Genomic DNA, 24,930 nt, shown 5'->3' with positions numbered 1-24,930 from the left:
CCCCAGTCTCTCCGGTCTCCCCCCCCAGTCTCTCCGGTCCCCCCCCCCCAGTCTCTCCGGTCCCGCTCCCCACCCCCCAGTCTCTCCGGTCCCCCCCCCCCAGTCTCTCCGGTCCCCCCCCCCCAGTCTCTCCGGTCCGGTCCCCCACCCCCCAGTCTCTCCGGTCCCCCCCCCCAGTCTCTCCGGTCCGGTCCCCCCCCCCCCAGTCTCTCCGGTCCCCCCCCCCCAGTCTCTCCGGTCCCCCCCCCCCAGTCTCTCCGGTCCCCCCCCCCCCAGTCTCTCCGGTCCCCCCCCCCCAGTCTCTCCGGTCCCCCCCCCCCAGTCTCTCCGGTCCCCCCCCCCCCGTCTCTCCGGTCCCCCCCCCCCCAGTCTCTCCGGTCCCCCCCCCCCCAGTCTCTCCGGTCCCGCTCTCTTCTGAAATTCGTGGTGCAGATGAAGGTCTCGAGTCCCGACTGCCTATCCGATACTCCCCGTCCCCGACCCCGACCTGCCGAGTCTCCAGCATCTTGTATATTTCTCCAGGTTCCCATCTGCTCACTTCCGCAATAACTCCGCAGTCCGGCACCAAGGTAGCCCGCATTATCGGAGCTGACTTACTGGTTTAAAGATAACCAGAGCTACGAGTGCAACAGCCAGTCTGATTCCAACAGAAAGAACATCATCTATAAATTACACGGCCGGCTGCCCCTTCAGTATGAGAGCCTGCACGGGCTTCATTACTCTACAAAACCGCAGTGGAAGCAAGTCACCCCGGGTGCCGAAAGGCCGAGGCCGAGGCCTGAGACGACGGAGAAGGGCGGCGGGCAAGCCGCAGAAACCAACGCCGGTGCAAAGAGCCGGGCGGTCGCTAGGCGACGCGACGTCACACTCAAGCCCCGCCTCCTCCCGGGGGGAGGGTGCAGGGTGGCGGGCGGAGTCTCGGGGAGCAACGGGGCGGGGTTGGAGGAGGTGCCGGGGGAAGTGACGAGGGATAGAATGTTCCTGAAAGTTCCAGCAATTTGCTGGAAGTATCATTGAGATCGGAAGGAGGAACGCAGGAGAAGAAGAGACAGGTAATGATTGTAGCTCGTTCATTGACTTCTGGTCGGAGAATGAAGTGCTGTATCACAGAAATTAGATACAACTAACCCGGTGGAGGGTCGGATACTTTCTATCCTTTGCTGTCACTTACAATAGATTGTGTCCAGTGATGGAGGGAGAGGCAGAATGTTTGCTTGTTTCTATATGTATTTTAGTACATATATATTAAGTGATTTTCTTTATCTCTGCCTGGTTAACGTGGCCTCTATGCAAGTGTCTAGTGATTGAAGCTACTGCCCTTTTGTGACAGGCGTAGGCAAGGGAGGGGCAGGCTAGGCCATTACATGTTAAACTTCTCCCGAAGCAAAATGTACATTGGGAGTAAAGAGAAGATGTGCTATTTTTAAAAGGGAGGGGTTGGCCTGAGGAATGCATGACAGCCAACTCCTGACAGGACTTCACAAGCACGAGAATATCTGCAGATGCTGGGAATCCCAAGGCAAAACACACAAAATGCTGGAGGTCGGGTGGGACCCATGGGATAGAGTGAACCGTCGACGTTCAGGTTGTGACCCTTCATCAGGACATCGGCGTTGAGAAGTCCCGATGAAGGGTCTCGGCCCGAAAAGTCGACTGTTTCTTCATTTCCATAGATGCTGAGTTCCTCCAGCATTTCGTGTGTTTTGCTGAGAGGACTCACTATTTCGGAGGTTGGCTGAGAGCTTGAACGTTTGATGGGAGGTTTGGGGCTGCTGGGCTGTGGTGGGGACGCTCGAACGAGGGTGGGGTAGTGGCTGGTTAATATCAGCTGCTTTCCGGAGCGTCTGTTACTGAACCGTAATCGAACTCCACACTCACTCGCATTTTAGCCCGTAATCCCTTCATAACACGTCAATCTCCGATTTAAAATTAATAATTGGCCTAGTGTCAGTGGCTATTTGTGGAAGTTCCTCTTCTACATTCCTCCTACCCCCTCACTGTAGAAGTGTACCTTAACTTTTCTCTTGACTCTGTATTCCCAACTGTTGCAAATAGTCACCCGATCTGTTGGCCTCTTGGGTTTAACAGTCAAACTTTACCAATCTATCTGTCATCCATAATCTCACGTAGAACGGCCTTTGACGACTGATTCCCTGTTGTTAATTCTGCACTGGATATACTGGGGTTTGTACTGATGCCCCGCTGAATGAAAGGGTGGGAATATTCCACTGCCATTTCATCAGACCTTTGCCCTGACAGAAACTGGAAGACCTTTATACCCAAACCAATACTTTATTGTGGAATCATTTCGTATTTGACAGGTTGGGAGTTGGAGGCAGTGGAGAAGTGTTTGTTACTAATTGATGGAATAGAAAAGTGTAATGGTATGCTGATCATGAAACAAGCAGAGATCTATCACAACAAACTTTGAAAATTGAAGGTAATTGTGAATATTCAGCAGTCTGGTTGCAGAAATTTAAGATGAGGCATGGTATTAAATGTTTTAAGATTTTTGGTGATAAAATGACACTCATCACAAAACAGCAGAGAAATTCATTGAGTTTGCCAAGATTATCCTGTGAAAATCTAACACCCAATGGCTAAATGAGTATATATGAATGGCATGAGCTAAGGCGCGTAAGATTTTTGCTCATTACTGTAGTATTTTTATGTATTGCTCTGTACTGCTGCTGCAAAAAAAAACACATTTCATGACCTATGTGAGTGATAAACCTGATTCAGATATGGGTCTCTGTTGTGTGCTGAGACTGGGAAGGGGATAGTGGGAGGGGGATCATGGTTTGGAAAAAGGGGAGGGAGCAGGAAGCACCAGAGAGACATTCTGTAATGATCAATAAACTAATTGTTTGGAATCAAATTACCTTGCGTAGTGTCTCAGGGTTGGGTGTGTCTACACCCTTACCGCACTCCTCTTTCACCTGTCCCACAGTGCTCCACCCTCACTATTCCCAACATCCCTTACTCCTGCCAGATTTACAAACTCCAGTTGACAGTACCATGCAAAAGCTTTAGGCCCCCTGTTGTTTTTATTTTTTTATGTAATTTTTGATATGTACATATACCCAGCATTTTTGCACAATACTGTTAAGTCATTTCGTGATTAGACTTGGGTCCCATCCCCAAGGACTATATAGATGTAAGTATTCCAAAATTTGAAACCCTTCCAGCCTCAAGCATTTTGGATAGATGTGCTCAACCTGTAGTAACCATGAGCAAGTCAGGCCTGGTGCAGAGAGGAATGTTGGAGTGGCAGAGCCAAGCTGACAATTGATGAGCTGTATCTGATATAATAAACTTGCAGAAGATGCTCAGGTCGTAGTGAAAATAAAAGATGATGGAAAACTTGATCAAGAACATCAGTCAGATTGCATCTTTGGGAAGAAAAATTAAACTAAGTTTCAACTTGAGCCAGATTGTTTCAAGTCAGACATGTGACTATCCTTCTCTAGAATTTGTTGTTTCTGTTTTCTATAATTAAGATTCAGTTTTTATTTTGCTCACGGATAAGTAAATGCTTTCATTTTCCTGGTTGGGGAGCTGAAGTGTTAGAATAGGAGAGGGTGTGTGTGTGGGGGTGGTGGGGGGCGGGCGGGAGACTGAGACAAAAGTTGCCCCAACAGCTCTTCCCACATCATGCTTTCTTAAAAACAGTACCTTGTGAAAGTATTCAGCCCCCAACCCTTTATTCACACAAATGAGTATTACAACCTGGCATTTTGATCAATTTAACTGAGAATTTTATCTGTGATACACATGCTCCTTTTTTCCAGAGAGTCCAAAAAACAGGGAAAATTGTTAAGTATGAAAAACTAAAAATTCAGGAACTGAAATGTCAGCAGTTCAAAAGTACTTTTGCTCAGTACTTAGTTGAACCACCTCTCACAGCTATTACAACCAGCAGTCTTGGGATAAGTCACTGTTAGCTTTGCACAACCTGATGGAGAAAGATTTGCTCATTCCTCCTTGTTAAATTGCTCGAGCTGTGTCAGGTTAGTTTGGGAACAGTGGTGGACAGCAAACTTGGGGTCTTGGCAGAGATGTTCAATCTGGTTAAGATCAGGTCTCTAGGCCACTCAAAGACATCAGTTTTCTTCATATAACCATATAACAATACAGCACGAAAACAGGCCGTCTCGGCCCTTCTAGTCTGTGCTGAACTCTTACTCTCACCTAGTCCCACTGACCTGCACTCAGCCCATAACCCTCCATTCCTTTCCTGTCCATATAGCTTTCCAATTTAACTTTAAATGACAACATCGAACCTGCCTCAACCACTTCTGCTGGAAGCTCGTTGCACACAGCTACCACTCTCTGAGTAAAGAAGTTCCCCCTCATGTTACCCCTAAACTTTTGCCCTTTAACTCTCAACTCATGTCCTCTTGTTTGAATCTCCCCCAGTCTCAATGGAAAAAGCCTATCCACGTCAACTCTATCTATCCCCCTCATAACTTTAAATACCTCTATCAAGTCCCCCCTCAACCTTCTACACTCCAAAGAATAAAGACCCAACTTGTTCAACCTTTCTCTGTAACTTAGGAGGTGAAACCCAGGTAATAGTCTAGTAAATCTTCTCTGTACTCTCTGTTTTGATGACATCTTTCCTATATGGTGACCAGAACTGTATACAATACTCCAAATTTGGCCTTACCAACGCCTTGTACAATTTCAACATTACATCCCAACTCCTATACTCAATGCTCTGATTTATAAAGGCCAGTATACCAGAAGCTTTCTTCACCACCCTATCCACATGAGATTCCACCTTCAGGGAACTATGCACCATCATTCCTAGAACCCTCTGTTCTACTGCATTCTTCAATGCCCTACCATTTACCATATATGTCCTATTTTGATTAGTCCTACCAAAATGTAGCACGTCACATTTATCAGCATTAAACTCCATCTGCCATCTTTCAGCCCACTCTTCTAACTGGCCTAAATCTCCCTGCAAGCTTTGAAAACCTACTTCATTATCCACAACTCCACCTATCTTAGTATCATCTGCATACTTACTAATCCAATTTACCACCCCATCATCCAGATCATTAATCTATATGACAAACAACATTGGACCTAGTACAGATCCCCGAGGCACGCCGCTAGACACTGGCCTCCAATCTGACAAAGTTATCTACCACTACTCTCTAGCGTCTCCTATCCAGCCACTGCTGAATCCATTTTACTACTTCAATATTAATACCTAATGATTGAACCTTCCTAACTAACCTTCCACGTGGAACCTTGTCAAAGACCTTACTGAAGTCCATATAGACAACATCCACTTTACCCTCGTCAACTTTCCTAGTAACCTCTTCAAAACATTCAATAAGATTTGTCAAACACAACTTTCCACGCACAAATCCATGTTGACTGTTCCTAATCAGACCCTGTCTGTCCAGATAATAATATATACCATCTCTAAGAATACTTTCCATCAACTTACCCACCACTGACGTCAAACTCACAGGCCGATAATTGCTAGGTTTACTCTTAGAACCCTTTTTAAACAATGGAACAACATGAGCAATACGCCAATCCTCCGGCACCATCCCCGTTTCTAATGACATTTGAAATACTTCTGTCAGAGCCCCTGTTATTTCCACACTAATTCCCCTAAAGATCCTAGGGATTTGAAGACACTCCTTGGTTTGTTCTGGCAGGGTGCTTTGGATCACTGTCTGGCTGAAAGATGAACTTCCTCTCAAGTTTAAGCTTTCCAGCAGAGGCTAGCATGTTTTTATCTGGGATCCTTCTGTATGTAGCAACATTTGCCTTCCCATCAATCCAGTCACTGTTGCTGAAAAGTATCCTCATAGCATGATACTACCTCCACTGAACTTGACAGTAGGGATGGTGTTGTCTGGTTGATGTGCAGTATTAGATTTACACCACTTATACTGCTTGGTGTTGAGGCCAAAAAGTTCCACTTTAGTTTCATCTGACCACAAGACCTTCCACATCTCTACGGTATCTCCGGTTGATGCCGGTGACTTCTGCAGCTCACTCATAGTGACTGTTGGTGTCACAGTAGCCTCCCTTACAATTGCCATTCTTCTCTGGCAACTAAGTTTAGAGGGGTGGCCTGACCTAGCAGCGTGGCTGTGGTTTCATATTTTTTCCACTTTTTCATGATGGGCTACACTGAGCTCTGAGGCGTGTTCAGTGCCTTTGAGATGGTCTTGTACCCTTCCCCAGATTTGTGCTTCTCTATTATCATCTCCCTGCTATTTTTTACATTTGGTTTGGTCTGTTGAAAGTCTGTTGGACCTTGCCGAGGGGTGGGGGGTGGGTGATATTTACTCAGGTGATCCTCCAATTTTCTACAACAAATTGGGTAAGTTGTTAAGGTAACAGAGTATATTCAGCTTCACAATTTTGTTTTTTAATTTTTAGTAAATTGTTGACAGGTTTTGGAATTTTGCTTTTGATTTGACATGCATCACAATGCTTTGTACACTAGCTGAAAAGTCTTACTTCAATACATTTTAAATTTAGAAAATGTTGTGGAACTAGTTGTGGGGGCTGAACACTACAATAAAACTTATATCTGCTGTCTAACCAATTGGAAATCCTGATGATTCAGCATCTGTCTCATTGGGGCCCTGGTTCCTGCACTTCTGTTCAACTTAACTAGTTCACTGGGTGAATTTATTACAATACGTGTGGCATCTCTTAAAAAAGGAATTGAAAAAATTACATCCCGTGATCCAGAAAATCTTTGGCCAAAAAGTCCATCTCTTTGTAGCTTCACACCTGACTTTGTTCTTGTTGCCCATGGCAGATCTGTCAGTCCCCAACACCAATTCTGTATTGAGCTGAGAGTGTTAATTTCCTCCTTTATATTCAATTAATACAGCATTCTAATGGAGTTTAAACAATTTGAATGAAGTAGGATATCCTAAGTTGTGTGCTGGATCACTTTCAAATGAATTATGATACTGAGTCATGGAGGAAGATACAGGAATGTGACTCATGCTTGGTCCAAAATGAAAATTTAATGGCCCATTGGTCTGAAATATTAATCAGCTTTCTCTCTCTCCAGAAGCTGCCTGAGTGTCTGAATATTTCTAGCTGTTGCTGTTTTTGACTTTGAAAGACTTTAGCCTGCATATTCAGAGTTAGCAAAGTTTTTTTTTGGAAAGAATGCCAGAGTTTAGGGGATTCAGCAGCCGATGATAAGGTTGTTAGTGGTGGAATATACAAAATTGAGAGGTAAGCATTTTGCATAAATTGGAGAACTAATTAATTTGAAATGTTAAATAATAGCAACCAAAAGGAGTAAATCTATTTTATGAAAATAGTGTAAACTGTTCATTAGATTCAAGACTTTGTTAAATTTAGGACATTCAATTGTCTCTTTTTCAGATGCATTATTTTTTTTCCCTCACGGTATGTGTTGAAGTGCAGTTACTTTGTTTCCTGTGGTATATGATGTGGTTATTGCAGATGAACCCGTATGTTAAATGCAGTACAAAAGCTAATGATGCTGGATAGGATGATGTGTAATAGTTTGGCCTCTAGAATTTGAGAAAGCCCTTTTACATTGTCTTATTCATTTTGCAGTAGAATATTGGACATTGTTTCTCAAGATTTTTGGCACACTTAGGCCACGTTAGTTGCCAATCTGTCAATGGGCCAGAGGAAGAAAGAACTGCAGTTGTCAGGTTTGCTGGTTTACAAGAACAGAAACTGAAATCAAGAACTAACTGACATGCAGTCATACTTTTATCTTTTGATTTTAATAATGTGGATTTCTAATTTCTTTTTGTATCCACTGTTCATCATTTGGGTATGTTTTTAAAAAAAAAAACGGCCAATGGAACTTTAATTACTTAAAACATCAATACAAGAGCCCTAGGGTGGACTCTTCATTATATTTAAGGATGTAGCTATCGCTGACTAGACTGATAGTTACTGTCCTTGAATTCAGTCATTTGCTAGGGCAGTTAAGAATTGGCTACCTAAATGTGGGCTTGAGTTTTAGAGGCTGGAGGGCAGACTTCCTGTTCTAAGGAATTCAGTTTTGGGGGTGTGGCACTGCTGGTCAGAGATAGTGTCATGGCTGCAGAAAAGGTGGACATCATGGAGGGATTGTCTACGGAGTCTCTGTGGGTGGAAGTTAGGAACAGGAAGGGGTCAATAACTTGGTGTTTTTTTTTATAGGCCACCCAATAGAAACAGGGATATCGAGGAGCAGATAGGGAAACAGATCCTGGAAAAGCGTAATAATAACAGAGTTGTCGTGATGGGAGATGTTAATTTCCCAAATATCGATTGGCATCTCCATAGAGCAAGGGGTTTAGATGGGGTGGAGTTTGTTAGGTGTGTTCAGGAAGGTTTCTTGACACAATATGTAGATAAGCCTACACGAGGAGAGACTGTTCTTGATTTGGTATTGGGAAAATGAACCTGGTCAGGTGTCAGATCTCTCAGCGGGAGAGCATTTTGGAGATAGTGATCATAATTCTATCTCCTTTACAATAGCATTGGAGAGAGATAGGAACAGACAAATTAGAAAAGCGTTTAATTGGAGTAAGGGGAATTATGAGGCTGTCAGGCAGAACATTGAGAGCAGGTGTTCTGAAGGAAAAGTACAGAAGAAATGTGGCAAATGTTCAGGGGATATTTGTGTGGAGTTCTGCATAGGTACGTTCCAATGAGACGGAAGTTATGCTAGGGTACAGGAACCATGGTGTACAAAGACTTTAATAAATCTAGTCAAGAAGAAAAGAAAAGCATATAGTAGGTTCAGAGAGCTCGGTAATGTTAGAGATCTAGAAGATTATAAGGCTAACAGGAAGGAGCTTAAGAAGGAAATTAGGAGAGCCAGAAGGGGCCATGAGGAGGCCTTGGCAGGCAGGATTAAGGAGAACCCCAAGGCATTCTACAAGTATGTGAAGAGCAAGAGGATAAGACATGAAAGAATAGGACCTATCAAGTATGACAGTGGGAAAGTGTGTATGGAACCGTAGACAATCCCTCCATGATGTCCGGAAATAGCAGAGGTACTTAATGAATACTTCAGTATTCACTATGGAAAAGGATCTTGGTGATTGTAGTGATGACTTGCAGCAGACTGAAGAGCTTGAGCGTGTAGCTATTAAGAAAGAGGATGCGCTGGAGGTGAGGGAGGAGATTGCTGAGCCTCTGGCAATGATCTTTGCATCGGCAGTGGGGACGGGAGAGGTTCCGGAGGATTGGAGGGTTGCGGATGTTGTTCCTTTATTCAAGAAAGGGAGTAGAGATAGCCCAGGAAATTATAGACCAGTGAGTCTTACTTCAGTGGTTGGTAAATTGATGGAGAAGATCCTGAGAGGCAGGAATTATGAACATTTGGAGAGGTATAATATGATTAGGAATGGTCAGCATGGCTTTGTCAAGGGCAGGTCATGCCTTACGAGCCTGATTGAATTTTTTGAGGATGTGACTAAACATATTGCTGAAGGAAGAGCAGTAGATGTAGTGTATATGGATTTCAGCAAGGTATTTGATCAGGTAACCCATGCAGGGCTTATTGAGAAAGTAAGGAGGCATTGGATCCAAGGGGACATTGCTTTGTGGATCTAGAACTGGCTTGCCCACAGAAGGCAAAGAGTGGTCGTAGATCAGTCATATTCTGCATGGAGGTCGGTGACCAGTGTTGTGCCTCAGGGATCTGTTCTGGGACCCTTACTCTTTGTGATTTTTATAAGTGACCTGGATGAGGAAGTAGAGGGATGGGTTAGTAAGTTTGCTGGATGTTTGCTGATTTTGCAAAGGTTAGGTGTGTTGTGGATAGTGTGGAGGGCTGTCAGAGGTTACAACAGGACATCGATAGGATGCAAAACTGGGCTGAGAAGTGGCAGATGTATGGAGTTCAACCCAGATAAGTGTGAAGTGGTTCATTTTGGTAGGTCAAATATGACGGCAGAACATAGTATTAATGGTAAGACTCTTGGCAGTGTGGAGGATTGAGGGATCTTGGGGTCCGAGTCCATAGGACGCTCAAAGCAGCTGTGCAGGTTGACTCTGTGGTTAAGAAAGCATATGGTGCATTGGCCTTCATCAATCATGGGATTGAGTTTAAGAGCCGAGAGGTAATGTTGTAGCTATATCGGACCCTGGTCAGACCCCACTTGGAGTACTGTGCTCAGTTCTGGTCACCTCACTACAGGAAGGATGTGGAAACTATAGAAAGGGTGCAGAGGAGCCTTACAAGGATGTTGCCTGGATTGGGAAACATGCCTTATGAAAACAGGTTAAGTGAACTCAGCCTTTTCTCCTTGGAGCGATGGAGGATGACAGGTGACCTGATAGAGGTGTATAAGATGACGAAAGGCATTGATCGTGTGGATAGTCAGAGGCTTTTCCCAGGGCTGAAGTGGTTGCCACAAGAGGACACAGGTTTAAGGTGCTGGAGAGTAGGTACAGAGGAGATGTCAGGGGTAAGTTTTTCACTCGGAGAGTGGTGAGTGTGTGGAATGGGCTGCCGGCAATGGTGGTGGAGGCGGATACGATAGGGTCTTTTAAGAGACTTTTGGACAGCTTCGAAAAATAGAGGGCTATGGGTAAGCATAGTAACTTCTAAGGTAGGGACATGTTCGGCATAACTTTGTGGGCTGAAGGGCCTGTATTGTGTTGTAGGTTTTCTATGTTTCTAATTTTGTGTCTTTATTGACATTTAATAGCCCCCTACCATACAATCATTTTAATGTTGGATTTATTTAATCAAATTTGAACTTTCTTAGTATCTGACAGGATTTAAACTTGTGTCTGAATGACCACCGGCCTATTGTTTCCTTGCACAAGACAGGATTAGATAACAAATTGTCAGCCACTGCAGGTCTCATTATCTCATGGACTAAGAACTCAAAGGCAATATTAGAAGATAAAACCATTCATCTGGTGCAAGGACAAACTAAACTTTGATCCAAAGAAATCACGTGGATTTAGCAAAGTTTCAACTTGTGCTCACTAGTCCAAGTTGTCCTTGGGTATCAAAAAATCCTAAAATCTCTTAGCTACTGTGTTCCAATAATCCTAATTTACTGTCAATCCAAACACTGAACAGGAAGGAAAACTCCACATAATCCAGTACTTGAGTATTCTACTGCTTTTAAAAGTTCAAGTATGCCAGAGAATATGATCATAAACATTAAATAACCAAAGCAAATAATTCCTCCATTGGAGCACAGTCGATTAATAGATTGTGATGTTTGCTTTCAAATTATTGGGCATCAATATGAGTCAAAGCATCTGCCAGTTGTGATTAGACCATAACCTATTCCATTCGTTCTCCTACAGCTCATGGAAAATTGTTCAGTTGGTCAAACGTTGCCTGTCGTGTTCAAGGTGGTTCATTCTTTTAAGGTTGAAATCAGGTTTGCAGTTATGCTGGTGCTTAGGAGTAGAATTGAGTACAAGAGATTCTGCAGATGCTGGAAATCCTGTGTCTGTCTCTAGAAGTCAGGCTAGGCAGTATCTATGGAAGTGAATAAACAACTGATGTTTCGGGCCAAGACCCTTCCTCCCTCTCTCTCACTAACTAAATCTTGTGGGAGCTAGATTAGTAAAGTAGTTAAAGTGGAGGTAGATGACTTTGTTTGAAAGTATGAGGGTTTGAAGGTGATGGGGAAGTGGTGCAGAAAAGAAGCTGAAGCCTGGGACAGATCAGTCAGGATTGTATTTATTGGTGAGGCGGTTTTGAGGGGTTGTGTGTGCTCTTATTTTCCTGTGTTCAATGTCATCCCCGAGTGTATGATCAATTCTCAAGTAACGCTTTGACCCTCAAGTCTTCTGAATCTGAGGAAGGTTTACCACCCTTGAGTGACAGTTGCCTGACTTGCTTAATAGCACGTGAGGAAATAAACCTACCATCATTATCTGGAGTGCCAAAATTACCCCTATATTGACTTGGGGTTTTATTTTGAATAATATGCACTCTGGCACAAAAATCCCTTGTCTCCAACTCCTTCATCCTCTGGCATTGATACTAGTTTATCTTTGTTACTACTCTGTAACTGCCACTATATACCAATGCCACCCCAGCAACAGATATTCCCAATGTCCTACCTATCCCTTCCCTTCTTTCCTAGTCTGACAAAGGATCTTCGACCTGAAACGTTAATTCTGTTCCTCTTTCCACAGATGCCGCTTGACATGCTGTATCCAGCACTTTGTTTTTATTTCAGAATTCCAGCATCTGCAGCATTTGTTTTCTGATTTCCAAGAAATGTTCTTACTTGTCCCACATTCCCCTGGATATAAGGGTCAAGAATCAAAGGATATAGTTGAAAGTAATGGCTGAAAGTGCCATGAAGGAACATTTTTACACAGTAAGTGGTTAGAAACTGTAATGCACTCCCATTGGCTGTCATGAAGACATTCAAACGTGATGTTCATTATGGCATAGGATAATTGAATTAACTATGCAGAGAAAGTGCACGAGTGAAAATAGCTGGGATGCTCTCTTAATCAACTAGTAGGAATTAAAACACAGAAATCTATAACACATTACAGGCCCTTCAGCCTGTAACCTACTCTAGAAACTGCCTAGAATTTCCCTACCGCGTAGCCCTGTATTTTTCTAAGCTCTATGTACCTATCTAAGGGCCTGTTAAAAGACCGTATTGTATCTGCCTCTACCACCTTCTCTGGCACTGCATTCTGCACACCCAACCCTTTTTTTGGAAAAACTTACCTCTGACGTACTTAATTCCAAGCACCATTAAAACTATGCACCCTTGTGTTAGCCATATCTGCCCTGGGGAAAAAGCCTCTGGTTATCCACACAGTCAATGCCTCTCATCATCTTATACACATCTGTCAGGTCACCTGTCATCCTCCTTATAAATTTTCTCTGCATTCTCTCGATAGTATCCACATCCTTCCTGTAATGAGGTGACCAGAACTGTATCTGGTCTTAGTGGTACAGCATAGAAATGTCCTTTTTTTTGTATGTTCAGTACTATTGGAATTTACCCTCATTAGGTCTACATTTCATTTATGCCTTGCCAATTTAAGTACTGGGGGGTGGGGGGGGGAGGATTCCTGTCCTGCCTTCAACAATCTTCTTCGTTCCTGCCTTAAAACAAAAACAATTTGGAACATAGAAGAGTACAGCACAGGAACAGGCCATTCAGCTCATAGTGTTGTACTGAACCAGCTTAAAAAGCAAATCAAAACACCCAAATACCTTTCCTGTATTCTGTGCAATTGATCTTTAAACATCCTTCATGTCAGATGTGGACTTGCCCGAGAAAAGGTGTTCCCAATTAACACTTCTTAGTACCTGCCTAATACCCTTGTAATTTGCCCTAATCCAATTTTAAACCCCTACAAGGAGTTGTGGTCATTGTTCTCTGACTGCTCACCCACTGAAAGGTCAGACACCTGGCCAGGCTCATTACCCAACACCAGGCCCAATGTGGCCCCTCCTCTCACTGGCCCATCCACATATTGATATAAGAAACCTGCCTGGTGCACTTAACAAATTCAGTCCCATCTGAACACCTTACACTAAGAAGGTCCCAATTTATATTAGGGAAGTTGAAATGCTCCAAGACAACTCTATTATTTTTACACATTTCCTTAATCTGATTAGATATGTTCCTCAATGTCCCAGTGGCTATTAGGGGATCTGTAGTACAATCCCATCAGTGTGATTGCACCCTTCCTATTCCTGAATTCCACCCAAATGGACTCGGCGTCTAACCCCTCTATGACATCTCCTGAGTTCAGCTGTGATATTGTCCCTGATTAGTAGTGCAAATCCATCCCATCTTTTACCTCCTCTAACTTCTCTAAAACTTTGAAAACCTGGTATGTTACTCACCCATTCCAGTGCCTCTCTCAGCCAAGTTACAGTAATGTTGAAGTTCCATGTACTGACCCATGCTCCAAGTTCATCACCCTTACCTATAATACTCCTAGCATTAAAATATACACACTTCAACCTATCCGACCCATTATATCCGTTATTTTGATTTTGTCTTCTAGTATTTTTCCTGATATCTACCTTCTGGTTCGATCCTTTCCTTGCTAAGAAAAGATTTCACCCCACCTCATCTATAGTCATGCTGAATAACCCTGACCAGCAAATGTCTTTTTATATCCTATCCCAGAACTTGATCTCCAAGAGAACTTGTTCTTTCCCTATCTGCCCTCTTGCTTCAGTTGTTGATTGCTTTGGAATTATCCTTTACTTAAATTTGCCAAGGGTATTTCGTGGCTCCTAATTTCTGTCTTAACTTTCTTCCCCAGATTTTGAAGACTTAACTAATGGACGCCTCTGTGTACTGAAGTGTTCCCATAATATTAAATTCAAAGGTCTGATATAGTGCCTATAAAAAGAATTCGACCCCCCCCCACCTTGAAAGTTTTCATGTTTTATAGTTTTACAACATTGAATTACAGTGGGTTCAATTTGGCTTTTTTTTGAAACTGATCAACAGAAAAAGACTATTTCTTGTCAAAATGAAAACAGATCTACACAATAATTGATTGCATAAACCCTTTTCAAGTCAGTATTTAGTAGATGCACCTTTGGCAGCAATTACAGCCTTGAGTCTGTGTGGATAGGTCTCTATCAGCTTGGCACATCTGGACTGTGCAATTTTTCCCCATTCTTCTTTACAAGACTGCTCAAGCTCTGTCAGAATGGGGATCATGAGTGAACAGCCCTTTCCAAGTCCAGCCAGAAATTCACAATTGGATTGAGGCCTGGACTCTGACTGGGCCCCTCCAGGACATTAACTTTGTTACTTTTAAGCCGTTCCTGTGTAGCTTTGGCTTTAAGCTGGGGGTTATTGTTTTGCTGGAAAACAAATCTTCTCCCAAGTCACAGTTCTCTTGCAGACTGCATCAGGTTTTCCTCCAGGATTTCCCTGTATTTTGCTACATTCATTTTACCCTCTCCCTTCACAAGCCTTCCAGGTCCTGCTGCAGTGAAGCATCCCCACAGCAGTGAAGCAGACACCACCATGCTTCACAGTAGGGATAGTGTGTTTTTGATGTTGTGCAGTGTTTAGCTTACACCAAACATAGTATTTAGTCTGTTGACCAAAAAGCTCAAGTTTGGTTTCATCAAACCATAGAACCTTCCAGCTGACTTCCGAGTCTCCCATATGCCTTCTGGCAAACTGTAACTGCAATTTCACGTGAGTTTTTTTAACAGTGGGGCTTTCTCTTTGCTCCACTCCCATCTCAGCCACAGAAGCTTGTAACTCCCCCAGAGTTGTCATAGATCTCTTGGTAGCCTCCCTTGCTAGTCCCTTTCTTGCAAGGTCACTAAGGTTTTGAGGACAGCCTGCTCCAGGTAGATTTATAGTTGTGCCATATTCTTTCCATTTCTTGATTGACTTAACTGTACTCCAGAGGATATTCACTAACTTGGAAATGTTCTTATATCCATCCCCTGACTTGTGCTTTTCAATAACCTTTTTGCAGAGCTGCTTGGAGTATTCTTTTGTCTTCATGGTGTAGTTTTTGCTAGGATACTGACTCACAAGCAGTTGGACCTTCCAGATACAGGTGTATTTTTACTAGAATCAATTGAAACGCCTTGACTGCACACAGTGATCTCCATTTAACTAATTAGGTGACTTCTAAAAACAATTGGCTGCACCAGTGATGATTTGGTGTGTCATATTAAAGGAGGTGAATACTTATGCAGTCAATTATTGTGTTTTATATTTGTAACTAATGTAGATCACTTTGTAGAGATCTGCTTTCACTTTGATATGGAAAGAGTCTTTCTCTTTGATCAGTGTCAAAAAAGCCAAATTATATCCTCCACTGTGATTCAATGTTGTAAGGTAATAAGACATAAAAACTTCCAAAGGGGGAGGGATGAATACTTTTTATAGGCAGTGTATATGTTTGTAGTTTTCTGCTGCTGTAGCAGAAAGGTTTGACGTGCCGTGCATTCAGAGATGCATTTATGCCCACCAGGGTTGTAACATATTGTGATTTGAGCTACTGTCACCAGTAACTTGAAACAGTCTAGCCATTCTTTTCTGACCTCTCTCATTATCAAGGCATTTTTGCCCACAGAACTGTAGCTCACTGGATTTTTTTTTGTTCTTCGCACTCTCTGTAAACTCTAGAGGCAGTTGTGTGTGGAAATCCCAGGAGATCTGAGATACTCAAATCACCCCGTCTGGCACCAACAATCATTCCACAGTGTATGTACAAGTATGTTGATTCCGTTCTTCAATTTTTGTAATTGTTTTTACCAGTCTCATGTGCTTTTTGATGTTCATTACAGTGGAAGTATGATTAATTAAATGAGAGATTTGTATACTTTTTGACTTGCAGAAATCGAGCCATTGCATTCAGTTCATTATCTGGGGCAGTCTAAAGGCTGAAAGGGTTCTTTCGTGCTGTATTTTTTTCTTGCTGAGTTCATTGTCTCACTTATATGGAAGCAAAGAGCAGCAGCTGTCAGTAAGGAGGGTGAATATTCCTGACAGTGATGATTGAATGCTAAACTATTTCAGTCTGATCTCTTCAATCCTTGTAGGCATAACATGGGGAAGGATTATTATAAAGTCCTCGGCATTCAGAAGGGAGCAGCAGATGATGAAATCAAAAAGGCATACAGGAAGATGGCCTTAAAGTACCACCCTGACAAAAACAAATCACCAGATGCAGAGGATAAGTTCAAGGAAATTGCTGAAGCTTACGATGTACTGAGTGACCCCAAGAAACGGGAGATTTATGACCAGTTTGGAGAAGAAGGTAAGAAAAAAGGAGATTTAATCTGGATTTTGAGAGAGGAGGAGTGATTAGCATTACAGAGTAGCACTAGGCGGGTGGGGTGGAGGCTGATGTGTATACAAGGCAACTGTTCTACACAACACTTGTGCTTTCTCTACAACAGCTTCTGCTCACATGTCATTTTAACTCTTATTTGCTCTCCTACACTGACCTGTTTATCCTCTGCCTTGGCTGTTGCAAGTTGGAAGAACAATGTCTTGTGTTCCACTTGGGTAACATGCAATCCAGTGGTACGTGTTCAGTTTTCCAACTTCAGGTAACCCACACCACGATGTCTGATCCCACACATCTTAGAACCATCACTTTCTGTCACCAGCTACATCGGTAAGCGGGTAGGCAGTGTTGGTAACTGGAGCAGTCATCTCACGCCCCAATCAGAATCCCTAGCTGTACACAGAGGTGCACTCCCTACCTACAGCCAGGGCGAGTACTCGGAATGTATGCACCAGGTCACTGATATATTCAGGAACGTCTACAACTTCACTCATCCAGGCTACTGACCCCATATGCTGCACCATCAGCCACCATCATCCTTTATTAAAGAACTCTTCACCTTCAGAACTAAATGACTACTGCCCAGTGGCACAGACGCCAATCATTATGAAATATTTTGAATGGCTGATAATGGTGCGTATCCAAAACTCTATTCCTGTCAAACTGGGCCCTCACTAATATGATTACCAACAGAACCGCACTGTGACTAATGCCTTAGCATCTGTCATGCACCTGGCCCTGACACACCAAAAAAAAAACACAAGGACACTGATGTCAGAATCCAGTTTCTGGATTTCAGTTCAGCGTTCAGCACTATTGTCCCACAGACCTTGGTAAACAAGCTGCTCCTCGGTCTAAATACAGCACTGTGCAGCTGGGTGTTGGACTTCCAGACAAACAGACTTCAGATGGTCAGGAGGTACAACCGCTCCTCCCCACACAGGTGCCCACCCACCAGGGCTGTCTGCTGAGCCCACTGCTGTACATCCTGCTCACACACGACTGCACGTCAAACACCCGAGCAATCACATCATCAAGTTCACCGACGACACAACAGTGGTGGGACTTATCACCAACAACAATGAGATGACCAGTAGAAAGAAGGTTAAAGGGCTCAAGGCCTGCTGTCAGGCAAATAACCTTTTTCTTAATGTCAACAAGACAAAGGAGATGGTTATGGACTTCAGGAGAACTCTCACCACTCTCACCCTTCTTTACATCTGCGGCAAGCAGTTTCAGATTCCAGAGGGCGTATGTCTCCCACAACCTCTTGCGGTCCCAGGACACGTCCTACACAGTCAAGAAAGCTCCGCAGCTCCTCTACCTTCGGAGGAGGCTGAAGAAAGCTGGACTTAGCACATCCATATTCACAGCATTCTGCAGATGCTCAGAAGAGAGCATCCTAACAAGCTGCTTTACTGCTTGCCATGGAAACTGCTGTGACAGACAGCAAGGCTCTACAACAGGTAGTCAAGACTGCTCAACACACCACTGGCACCAGCCTACCCACCATCAAGGACAAGTATGCAGAAAGGTTGCTGGAAAAGGGCCAGTGACATCATGAAGGATCCCACACACCCTGCTCATGGACTGTTTGTCCCACTCCCATCAAGGAGAAGACTATCTAGCATCCATGCCAGGACCACCAGACTCAAAAATAGTTACTTTCCCCAAGTATTAAGGCTGATCAACGCCACCACCACCACTACTTTATTATTTCACATCAACCTAGCATCACTTTATGGACATACAGTCAGCCTATGTATATAAACTGTCTTCTGTGTTAATATTATATTTTATTATTAGTTTTATTGTGTTTTTTATCTTCTCTCTTTGTTGTGCTGCATCTGAGCCAGATTAACAATTATTTCATTCTTCTATACACTTGCATACTGGAAATGAAAAACAGTCTTGGATCTTTTTATCCCTTAGTTCACTGCTCCCTTATTTCACCCCCATCCTTCCCTCCCTTGAGTGCTGTTAGTCAAGGAGTTAAACGTTATGGGAAGAAGGCAGGTAGACGGACTTGAGAGAGGTAATCAGTCAGCCATGTTTGAATGGTGAAGCAGACTCGGTGGACTGAATAGCCTAATTCTAATTCTGCTCCTATGTTTTGGGGTGTTTTGGCTTTAGTAGTGCAGATAGACTGGTGGTTTCCCTTTAAACAGAGGAAGTTGAGGGGATTTGATAGAAGTACTTAAAACCAAGGATGTCAGATCAAATGAAAAATATTCTCATTGATGAAGGGGTCAAGAACCAGAAGGTGTGGAATAAACATGAATGGCAAAAGAACCATAAGTAAAGGGAGGGTTTTTCTGTATAGCGTATAGTTAAAATATGGACAGCACTGCTGGCTCTGGTAATGCGCACATTCTATTATAGCTTTCCTAAGGGAGCTGAGCGTGTATCTGCTGAGACCACTTGCAGGAATGATGAAAGGGGAATAAAATGTTACTAAAATGTGCACTGGGAATAATCTAAGTGGTAGGAACTACTTAAGGTGAATAAGGGGGTTTGGGCTAAACTAATTCTCATAGAAGGGCAGGACTGCCAAATCTAGTGCCCTTGGACAACTGGATGTGTAGAGTGAAGACGAATTCAAACAAAATAGTTTATCAGAGAGCAGAAAGCCCAGAAGTGTATAGAAAGTGTAGGAGAGAATAGTAAAGATAATGAATATCTATGCAACAAAAAATCATTGAAGACTGAGCACAAGACTAAGTAAAAGAAAGGTTTCAAGGATGTGAGAAATTGTGTTGTTTCGGAAGGCAGTTGTTGGTGTAATGGGTATACTGGAAATGCAGGCCATTCTGACACTTGCATCCCAGAATGGCTGTAGCCAGTTCCAAACCATGAATGCCTTGCACTGACTGAAATCAGCAAATGGTGCAGCGTTGAAATCTGCTACCATCCTGGCATCTGATTTTTGATATTTCTCCATTCAGCTGTTGGAATAGGGAGCCATGGGCTTTGTATAAGGCGTCTCTTTTAATGAGCATCCACCCTGGATGATGATTAAATCACTTTATCCAGTTCTGCTTAGCTGTTAAATAAAAGAAACATTGCTTTCTCTTCTGAAGGAAAATTCTAGAGATTATTAGTTCAATACTAACTTTTCCACAAAAACTTTCTGATGTATTGCAGAACCGCCAGTAATCAGAATATGTATTTTATCATCTTTGCTTGATGCAGTTTGTTGGCTAATGATAAATTAGGGAATGCAGATGGCGTGAGAAGAACTCGAGGAGAGCAGTTAATCCCTTTATCTCCGTCCATTGAAATATATCGTGGCTAATTTACATCTCATTCCATCTGCTTGACTTGGTTCCCTACCCCTGAATATCCTTACTTATCAAAAAATACTCCAGTTTTGAATTGGACCATTAGATCCTTAAAGAGCAAAAGCCTGGTGTGTTCTTGAATCTGATAGTTTTACCTAAAATGTTGTATATAAAAGCCAAGACTGGAATAAAAGCGTGTTCTGTTTGTTGCCCTGGTAAACCTACAGAAACTCTGTACACTTTTTGTTACCTTCTGCATAATTCTCTTGTGGCCTCTCTGCTTTCATCTTCCAAAATTGTTGCCTTTGTACTCTAATGCTCATATCCTAATTTGCCCAATTCCTGCATGAATGCACTTGTAGACAGCATTTCACTCCCATTTTCAGTTTTTCTTTTATTAAATTTGTCATCCTCCAAATGCCATCGTGGTTTCTCACTCATTATACTGGGGATTCGAATTGACAATAAACTGGACTGGTCAAAGAGCACTGAGGCTGTCTACAAGAAGGGTCAGAGCCGTCTCTATTTCCTGAGGAGACTGAGGTCCTTTAACATCTGCCGGACGATGCTGAGGATGTTCTACAAGTCTGTGGTGGCCAGTGCCATCATGTTTGCTGTTCTGTGCTGGGGCAGCAGGCTGAGGGTAGCAGACACCAACAGAATCAACAAACTCGTTCGTAAGGCCAGTGATGTTGTGGGGATGGAACTGGACTCTCTGACGGTGGTGTCTGAAAAGAGGATGCTGTCCAAGTTGCATGCCATCTTGGACAATGTCTCCCATCCACTACATAATATACTGGGTGGGCACAGGAGTACATTCAGCCAGAGACTCATTCCTCCAAGATGCAGCACAGAGCGTCATAGGAAGTCATTCCTGCCTGTGGCCATCAAACTTTACAACTCCTCCCTTGGAGGGTCAGACACCCTGAGCCAATAGGCTGGTCCTGGACTTATTTCCACCTGGCATAATTTACATATTATTTAATTATTTATGGTTTTATATTGCTATATTTATACTCTATTCTTGGTTGGTGTAACTGTAACGAAACCCAATTTCCCTCAGGATCAATAAAGTATGTCTATCTATCTATCTTTGTAAACCTCTAGCCCTGAATTCTTCCTACCTACAAACTGTCATCATCATCTATGTTCATTTCCTCTGCACCTCCTGTTCAGCTGCCTAGGACCAGAGAAGTCTGGAATTTCCTAATCTAATCCAAAGCCTCTTTTCAATGATCTACCTGTTAAACAACTACCTTGAGACTTGGACAGTTGTTTATTAACCACCTCAGAGTGTATTGCAATGTGAAGCTTTACAAACATTTCTGCTTCTGTGGAAAGTGAGTGCTGAAAGTGATTCTAGTCTGAGACATTTCCCAACCCATTGTTCATTTGAGTTGCGTTCAATCTCACTGGTGTTTTCAAGGTCATAGGATCAATAATCTTTTTGTATCAAATATCTTTTTGTTTTCAGAAACTAATCCTGTTGCATTTATTTGTTTTAGGATTAAAGGGTGGTGGATCTGCTGGTCCCAATGGCACCAACTTCCAGTATACCTTCCATGGAGACCCTCATGCAGTCTTTGCAGAGTTTTTTGGTGGGCGGAATCCCTTCGACATGTTCTTTGGCCAGAGAAATGGTGAAGAGGACATGGACATCGACGACGACCCACTGAGCTCCTTCAGTGGGTTTGGCATGGGTGGTATGGGTGGCATGGGTGGTATGGGGGGAATCGGTGGCATGGGCGGCTTGCCTGGTTTCCAACGAGCGCGGACATCTGCCAAGAAGCAGGATCCCCCAGTCACTCACGAGCTGAAAGTTTCACTGGAAGAGATTTTCACCGGCTGCACCAAGAAGATGAAGATCCGACGGAAACGCCTGAACCCCGATGGGCAGACGCTGAGGCAGGAAGACACCATTCTGACAATTGATGTCAAGAAGGGCTGGAAGGAAGGGACAAAAATCACTTTCCCCAAACAAGGTGATGAAACTGCCAACAATATTCCTGCAGACATCATCTTTGTTCTAAAGGACAAGCCACATCCCGTCTTCAAGCGGAGTGGATCTGATATCATCTACACAGCAAAAATCAGCCTCCGGGAGGTAATTTATCTTCTCTCAGTCCTGTCAAGTTTGACCTCAAACCCCCACTCCAGAAATGTGAGCACAAAATTGCACCCTTGCGATACTGAGGGAATGCTGGATTGCCAGAGAGAGTGGTTTTTGGGTGAGGTGATGGTGAACCAGACAGCTCTCTCTCATTCACATAACATTCATATTAGACAAGAAAATTCTGCCCGATACTTATACCACTCAATTACTGAACAACTGGGTTATTTTCTCTACGGAGCACCAGTATTCAGTCTGCAGGAGTGACTGGGCTTCCAGTTGCCTTCCATCTTGATTCCCCATCCTACTCCCACTGGCCTTCTGCACTGTGACAGCAGGGTCTGACATAAGCCCCTGGCACAACACTTTATTTTTCACAAACGAGAAAATCTGCAGATGCTGGAAATTCAAGCAATGCACATAAAATGCTGGAGGAACTCAGCAGGCCAGGCAGTGTCTATGGAATAAAGTACAGTTGATGTTTCGGGCTGAGACCCTGTCCTGTAATCTTTTCCGTAGATGCTTCCTGGCCTGCTGAGTTCCTCCAGCATTTTGTGTGTGTGACCTCATTTTTTTCATACGGTCATCTTGCAGCCTGCAGAACTCTTAAATTCTCCAGGTAGAGAATTTGTTCTGTTTAAGGGCTGGCCATTGTAAATGGCATTTCTTTATTTTTCCTTTGTCTTTTGTATATTCTGATCCTCCAGTAAGCCTGACCATGCAACATCACCTCACACCTCCGAAAGCGTAGGAGTTATGTTGAAATGGTGATTGGATTAAAGGGAAAATTTGCATGGCTTCGGAAAATGGCTGGATGAGATAAGAGAATAACAGGGTAATTTTCAGAGTTAGCCCAGGCATAATAAGCCACCTGGCTACTGACTGTACTGCTGATAATTCTTAAAAATATTTTGAAAGATCTTCTTAGTGCCCTTTCTTTTCACCCCCCCCCCACTGTCTTTTTGTCTCACGTCTTTTGTCCCCAACCTTTTGGATTTCCCAATGTTTTGCCTCTTAATTGTTGATACCCTGTTTTAATGATGGATAGCATGTAGGATTTTCCCTTAGAGACCTCTAAATCTCTCTATCTCCTGCCCTTTCCTCATGTTTCTTTAAAACCTACCTCTATGAGCAATCTTCTGCTGCGAATGTTCTTTTATCTGGTTTGACTTTTTTTTTCCCCTGAGTGTTTCGGGATGCATTATCAAAGTAAGGGCAATGTATATTAATGTAGATTCAAAGACAATACTTTTGAGGTGTTTAATTAAATAAGGTAAATATTGTATTGTAGCAGTAAGCCAGTGGATGGCACAAATCTGAAATGGTAAGAATTGCTTATCATGGGCCTGTATCTGTGGGGAATGAGTTAATATTTTAATCTGCTAACCACTGATTACTTTCATTAACCCAGGCTTTATGTGGTTGCTCACTGACTGTACCAACACTGGATAAGAAAACTCACACAATGGCCTTCAAGGATATCATCCAGCCAGGATCACAGAGGAGAATATCAGGGGAAGGATTACCACTGCCAAAGCAGCCGGACCGCCGAGGTGATTTAGTGATCGAGTTCCAGGTGCATCTTCCTGAGTCTCTGTCAAACACAACACGGGAGAAGCTGAAGGAGCTGCTGCCACTGTAACCGTTGGGGAGCTGAGTGATTGAGAGTGGGGAAGGAACAAAATCGTATTCTAGTGGACTGTGAATGCCACACTGTGGTCTGGGTGGCCACTGGTTCTTGGACATACAATTAAGCAAGTTGCTTAATGTGTTTTTAGAAAAAAATCCTATATCTCAGTCTCTGCATAATTGGAAAAATGCATCATGTGTTCAAATTGATGCTACCTTACAGTGTAAATAACACAATTTGTTACCAAATATACAGTAAACAAAGTATTGGCTAATCTATTCACATAGTTGATCTGTTATGTAGCTCATTGTTAAAATAATAAATTTTTGTTTTCTCCTAAAACCTTTGCATCTTCACTTCTCAGTTGTACTTTCAAGCTCTCAGGTACACAAAGTCCTTGTATCCACTGACATACCATCTGCCTTACTCGGTGGTCTTCCACGTATTCCCAAGTGTTGGTCAATGTTCCTATTGGGTTTTGTGAATCCTGTTTGAAAGATGAAAGTTCTAGCAGATAGTGAAATGTCAACAGTTAGTGTGTGGCCTGAATTGGGAACACCGGAGTTTAGGAATGTGGGTAGTTTCTGACAAACTTAGTAATTATAACTACAGAGGAGTTTGACTTCTGTTTGTCATAACAGCCTTGGAGTTACTATCGGTGGCTCTGAATGTATCTTTAAGTTGTCTGTGGGCCTTGCCAATTACAACGACATGGTGTAAGACTTTCTTGTATGTCATAATAAGACTAATAGTGTTGCCCATCCCTGGTTATCCTTAAAGATGTTACAGCCATATAAAACCTTGGCTGAGCCACACGGAGTATTCTGTACATTTGTTTGCATCATTACAAGAAGGATGTGGAGGCTTTAGATAGGGTTCAGTAGGATGCTGCTTGGATTAGAAGGAATGTGCTATAGAGAGAGATTGGACAAACTTGGATTGTTCTTTTTGAACTCTCAAAGGTTAAGGAGAGATCTGACAGAGGTTTCTAAAATTATGATGGGTGTAGATAGGCTAGGTATTCGGAATCTTCTTCCCAGTTTAGAAACATCGAATACTCAAAGGCAGAGCTTTGAGGTGGGGGTGGGGGGAATTTTCCCACAAAGTGGTAGGTGCCTGGAATGGAGGCAGATCCA

General features: G+C 43.0%; 1 protein-coding gene across 3 annotated transcripts; it reads left to right on the top strand.

Moving 5' to 3' along the window:
* Positions 1-934: 934 nt before the first annotated feature.
* Positions 935-24,136, top strand: LOC134339302 (dnaJ homolog subfamily B member 1-like). Of its 3 annotated transcripts, none has more exons than XM_063035686.1 (5): positions 975-1,052; positions 16,107-16,184; positions 16,523-16,740; positions 21,560-22,158; positions 23,576-24,136. In XM_063035686.1, exons 3-5 carry the CDS (start codon positions 16,530-16,532, stop codon positions 23,804-23,806), a joined length of 1,041 nt encoding a protein of 346 aa, XP_062891756.1. In that variant the 5' UTR covers positions 975-1,052; positions 16,107-16,184; positions 16,523-16,529; the 3' UTR covers positions 23,807-24,136. The 3 variants fall into 3 exon arrangements, with proteins under 3 accessions (XP_062891755.1, XP_062891756.1, XP_062891753.1); XM_063035683.1 differs by having other exon boundaries at positions 977-1,052; positions 16,107-16,194; XM_063035685.1 differs by lacking the exon at positions 16,107-16,184 and having other exon boundaries at positions 935-1,052.
* Positions 24,137-24,930: the final 794 nt, after the last annotated feature.

Source organism: Mobula hypostoma, chromosome 29 (assembly GCF_963921235.1).
Source record: "Mobula hypostoma chromosome 29, sMobHyp1.1, whole genome shotgun sequence".
Lineage (NCBI taxonomy): Eukaryota > Metazoa > Chordata > Chondrichthyes > Myliobatiformes > Myliobatidae > Mobula > Mobula hypostoma.
Note: the sequence above shows the minus strand (reverse complement) of the source record. Positions and strands in the feature narration are given on the sequence as shown.

Excerpts from the sequence above, each read along its gene's own strand:
- LOC134339302 (XM_063035683.1), top strand. Across the intron at positions 16,741-21,559 it reads TGACCAGTTTGGAGAAGAAG|GATTAAAGGGTGGTGGATCT; the intron begins GTAAGAAAAAAG and ends TATTTGTTTTAG. Across the intron at positions 22,159-23,575 it reads CAAAAATCAGCCTCCGGGAG|GCTTTATGTGGTTGCTCACT; the intron begins GTAATTTATCTT and ends TCATTAACCCAG.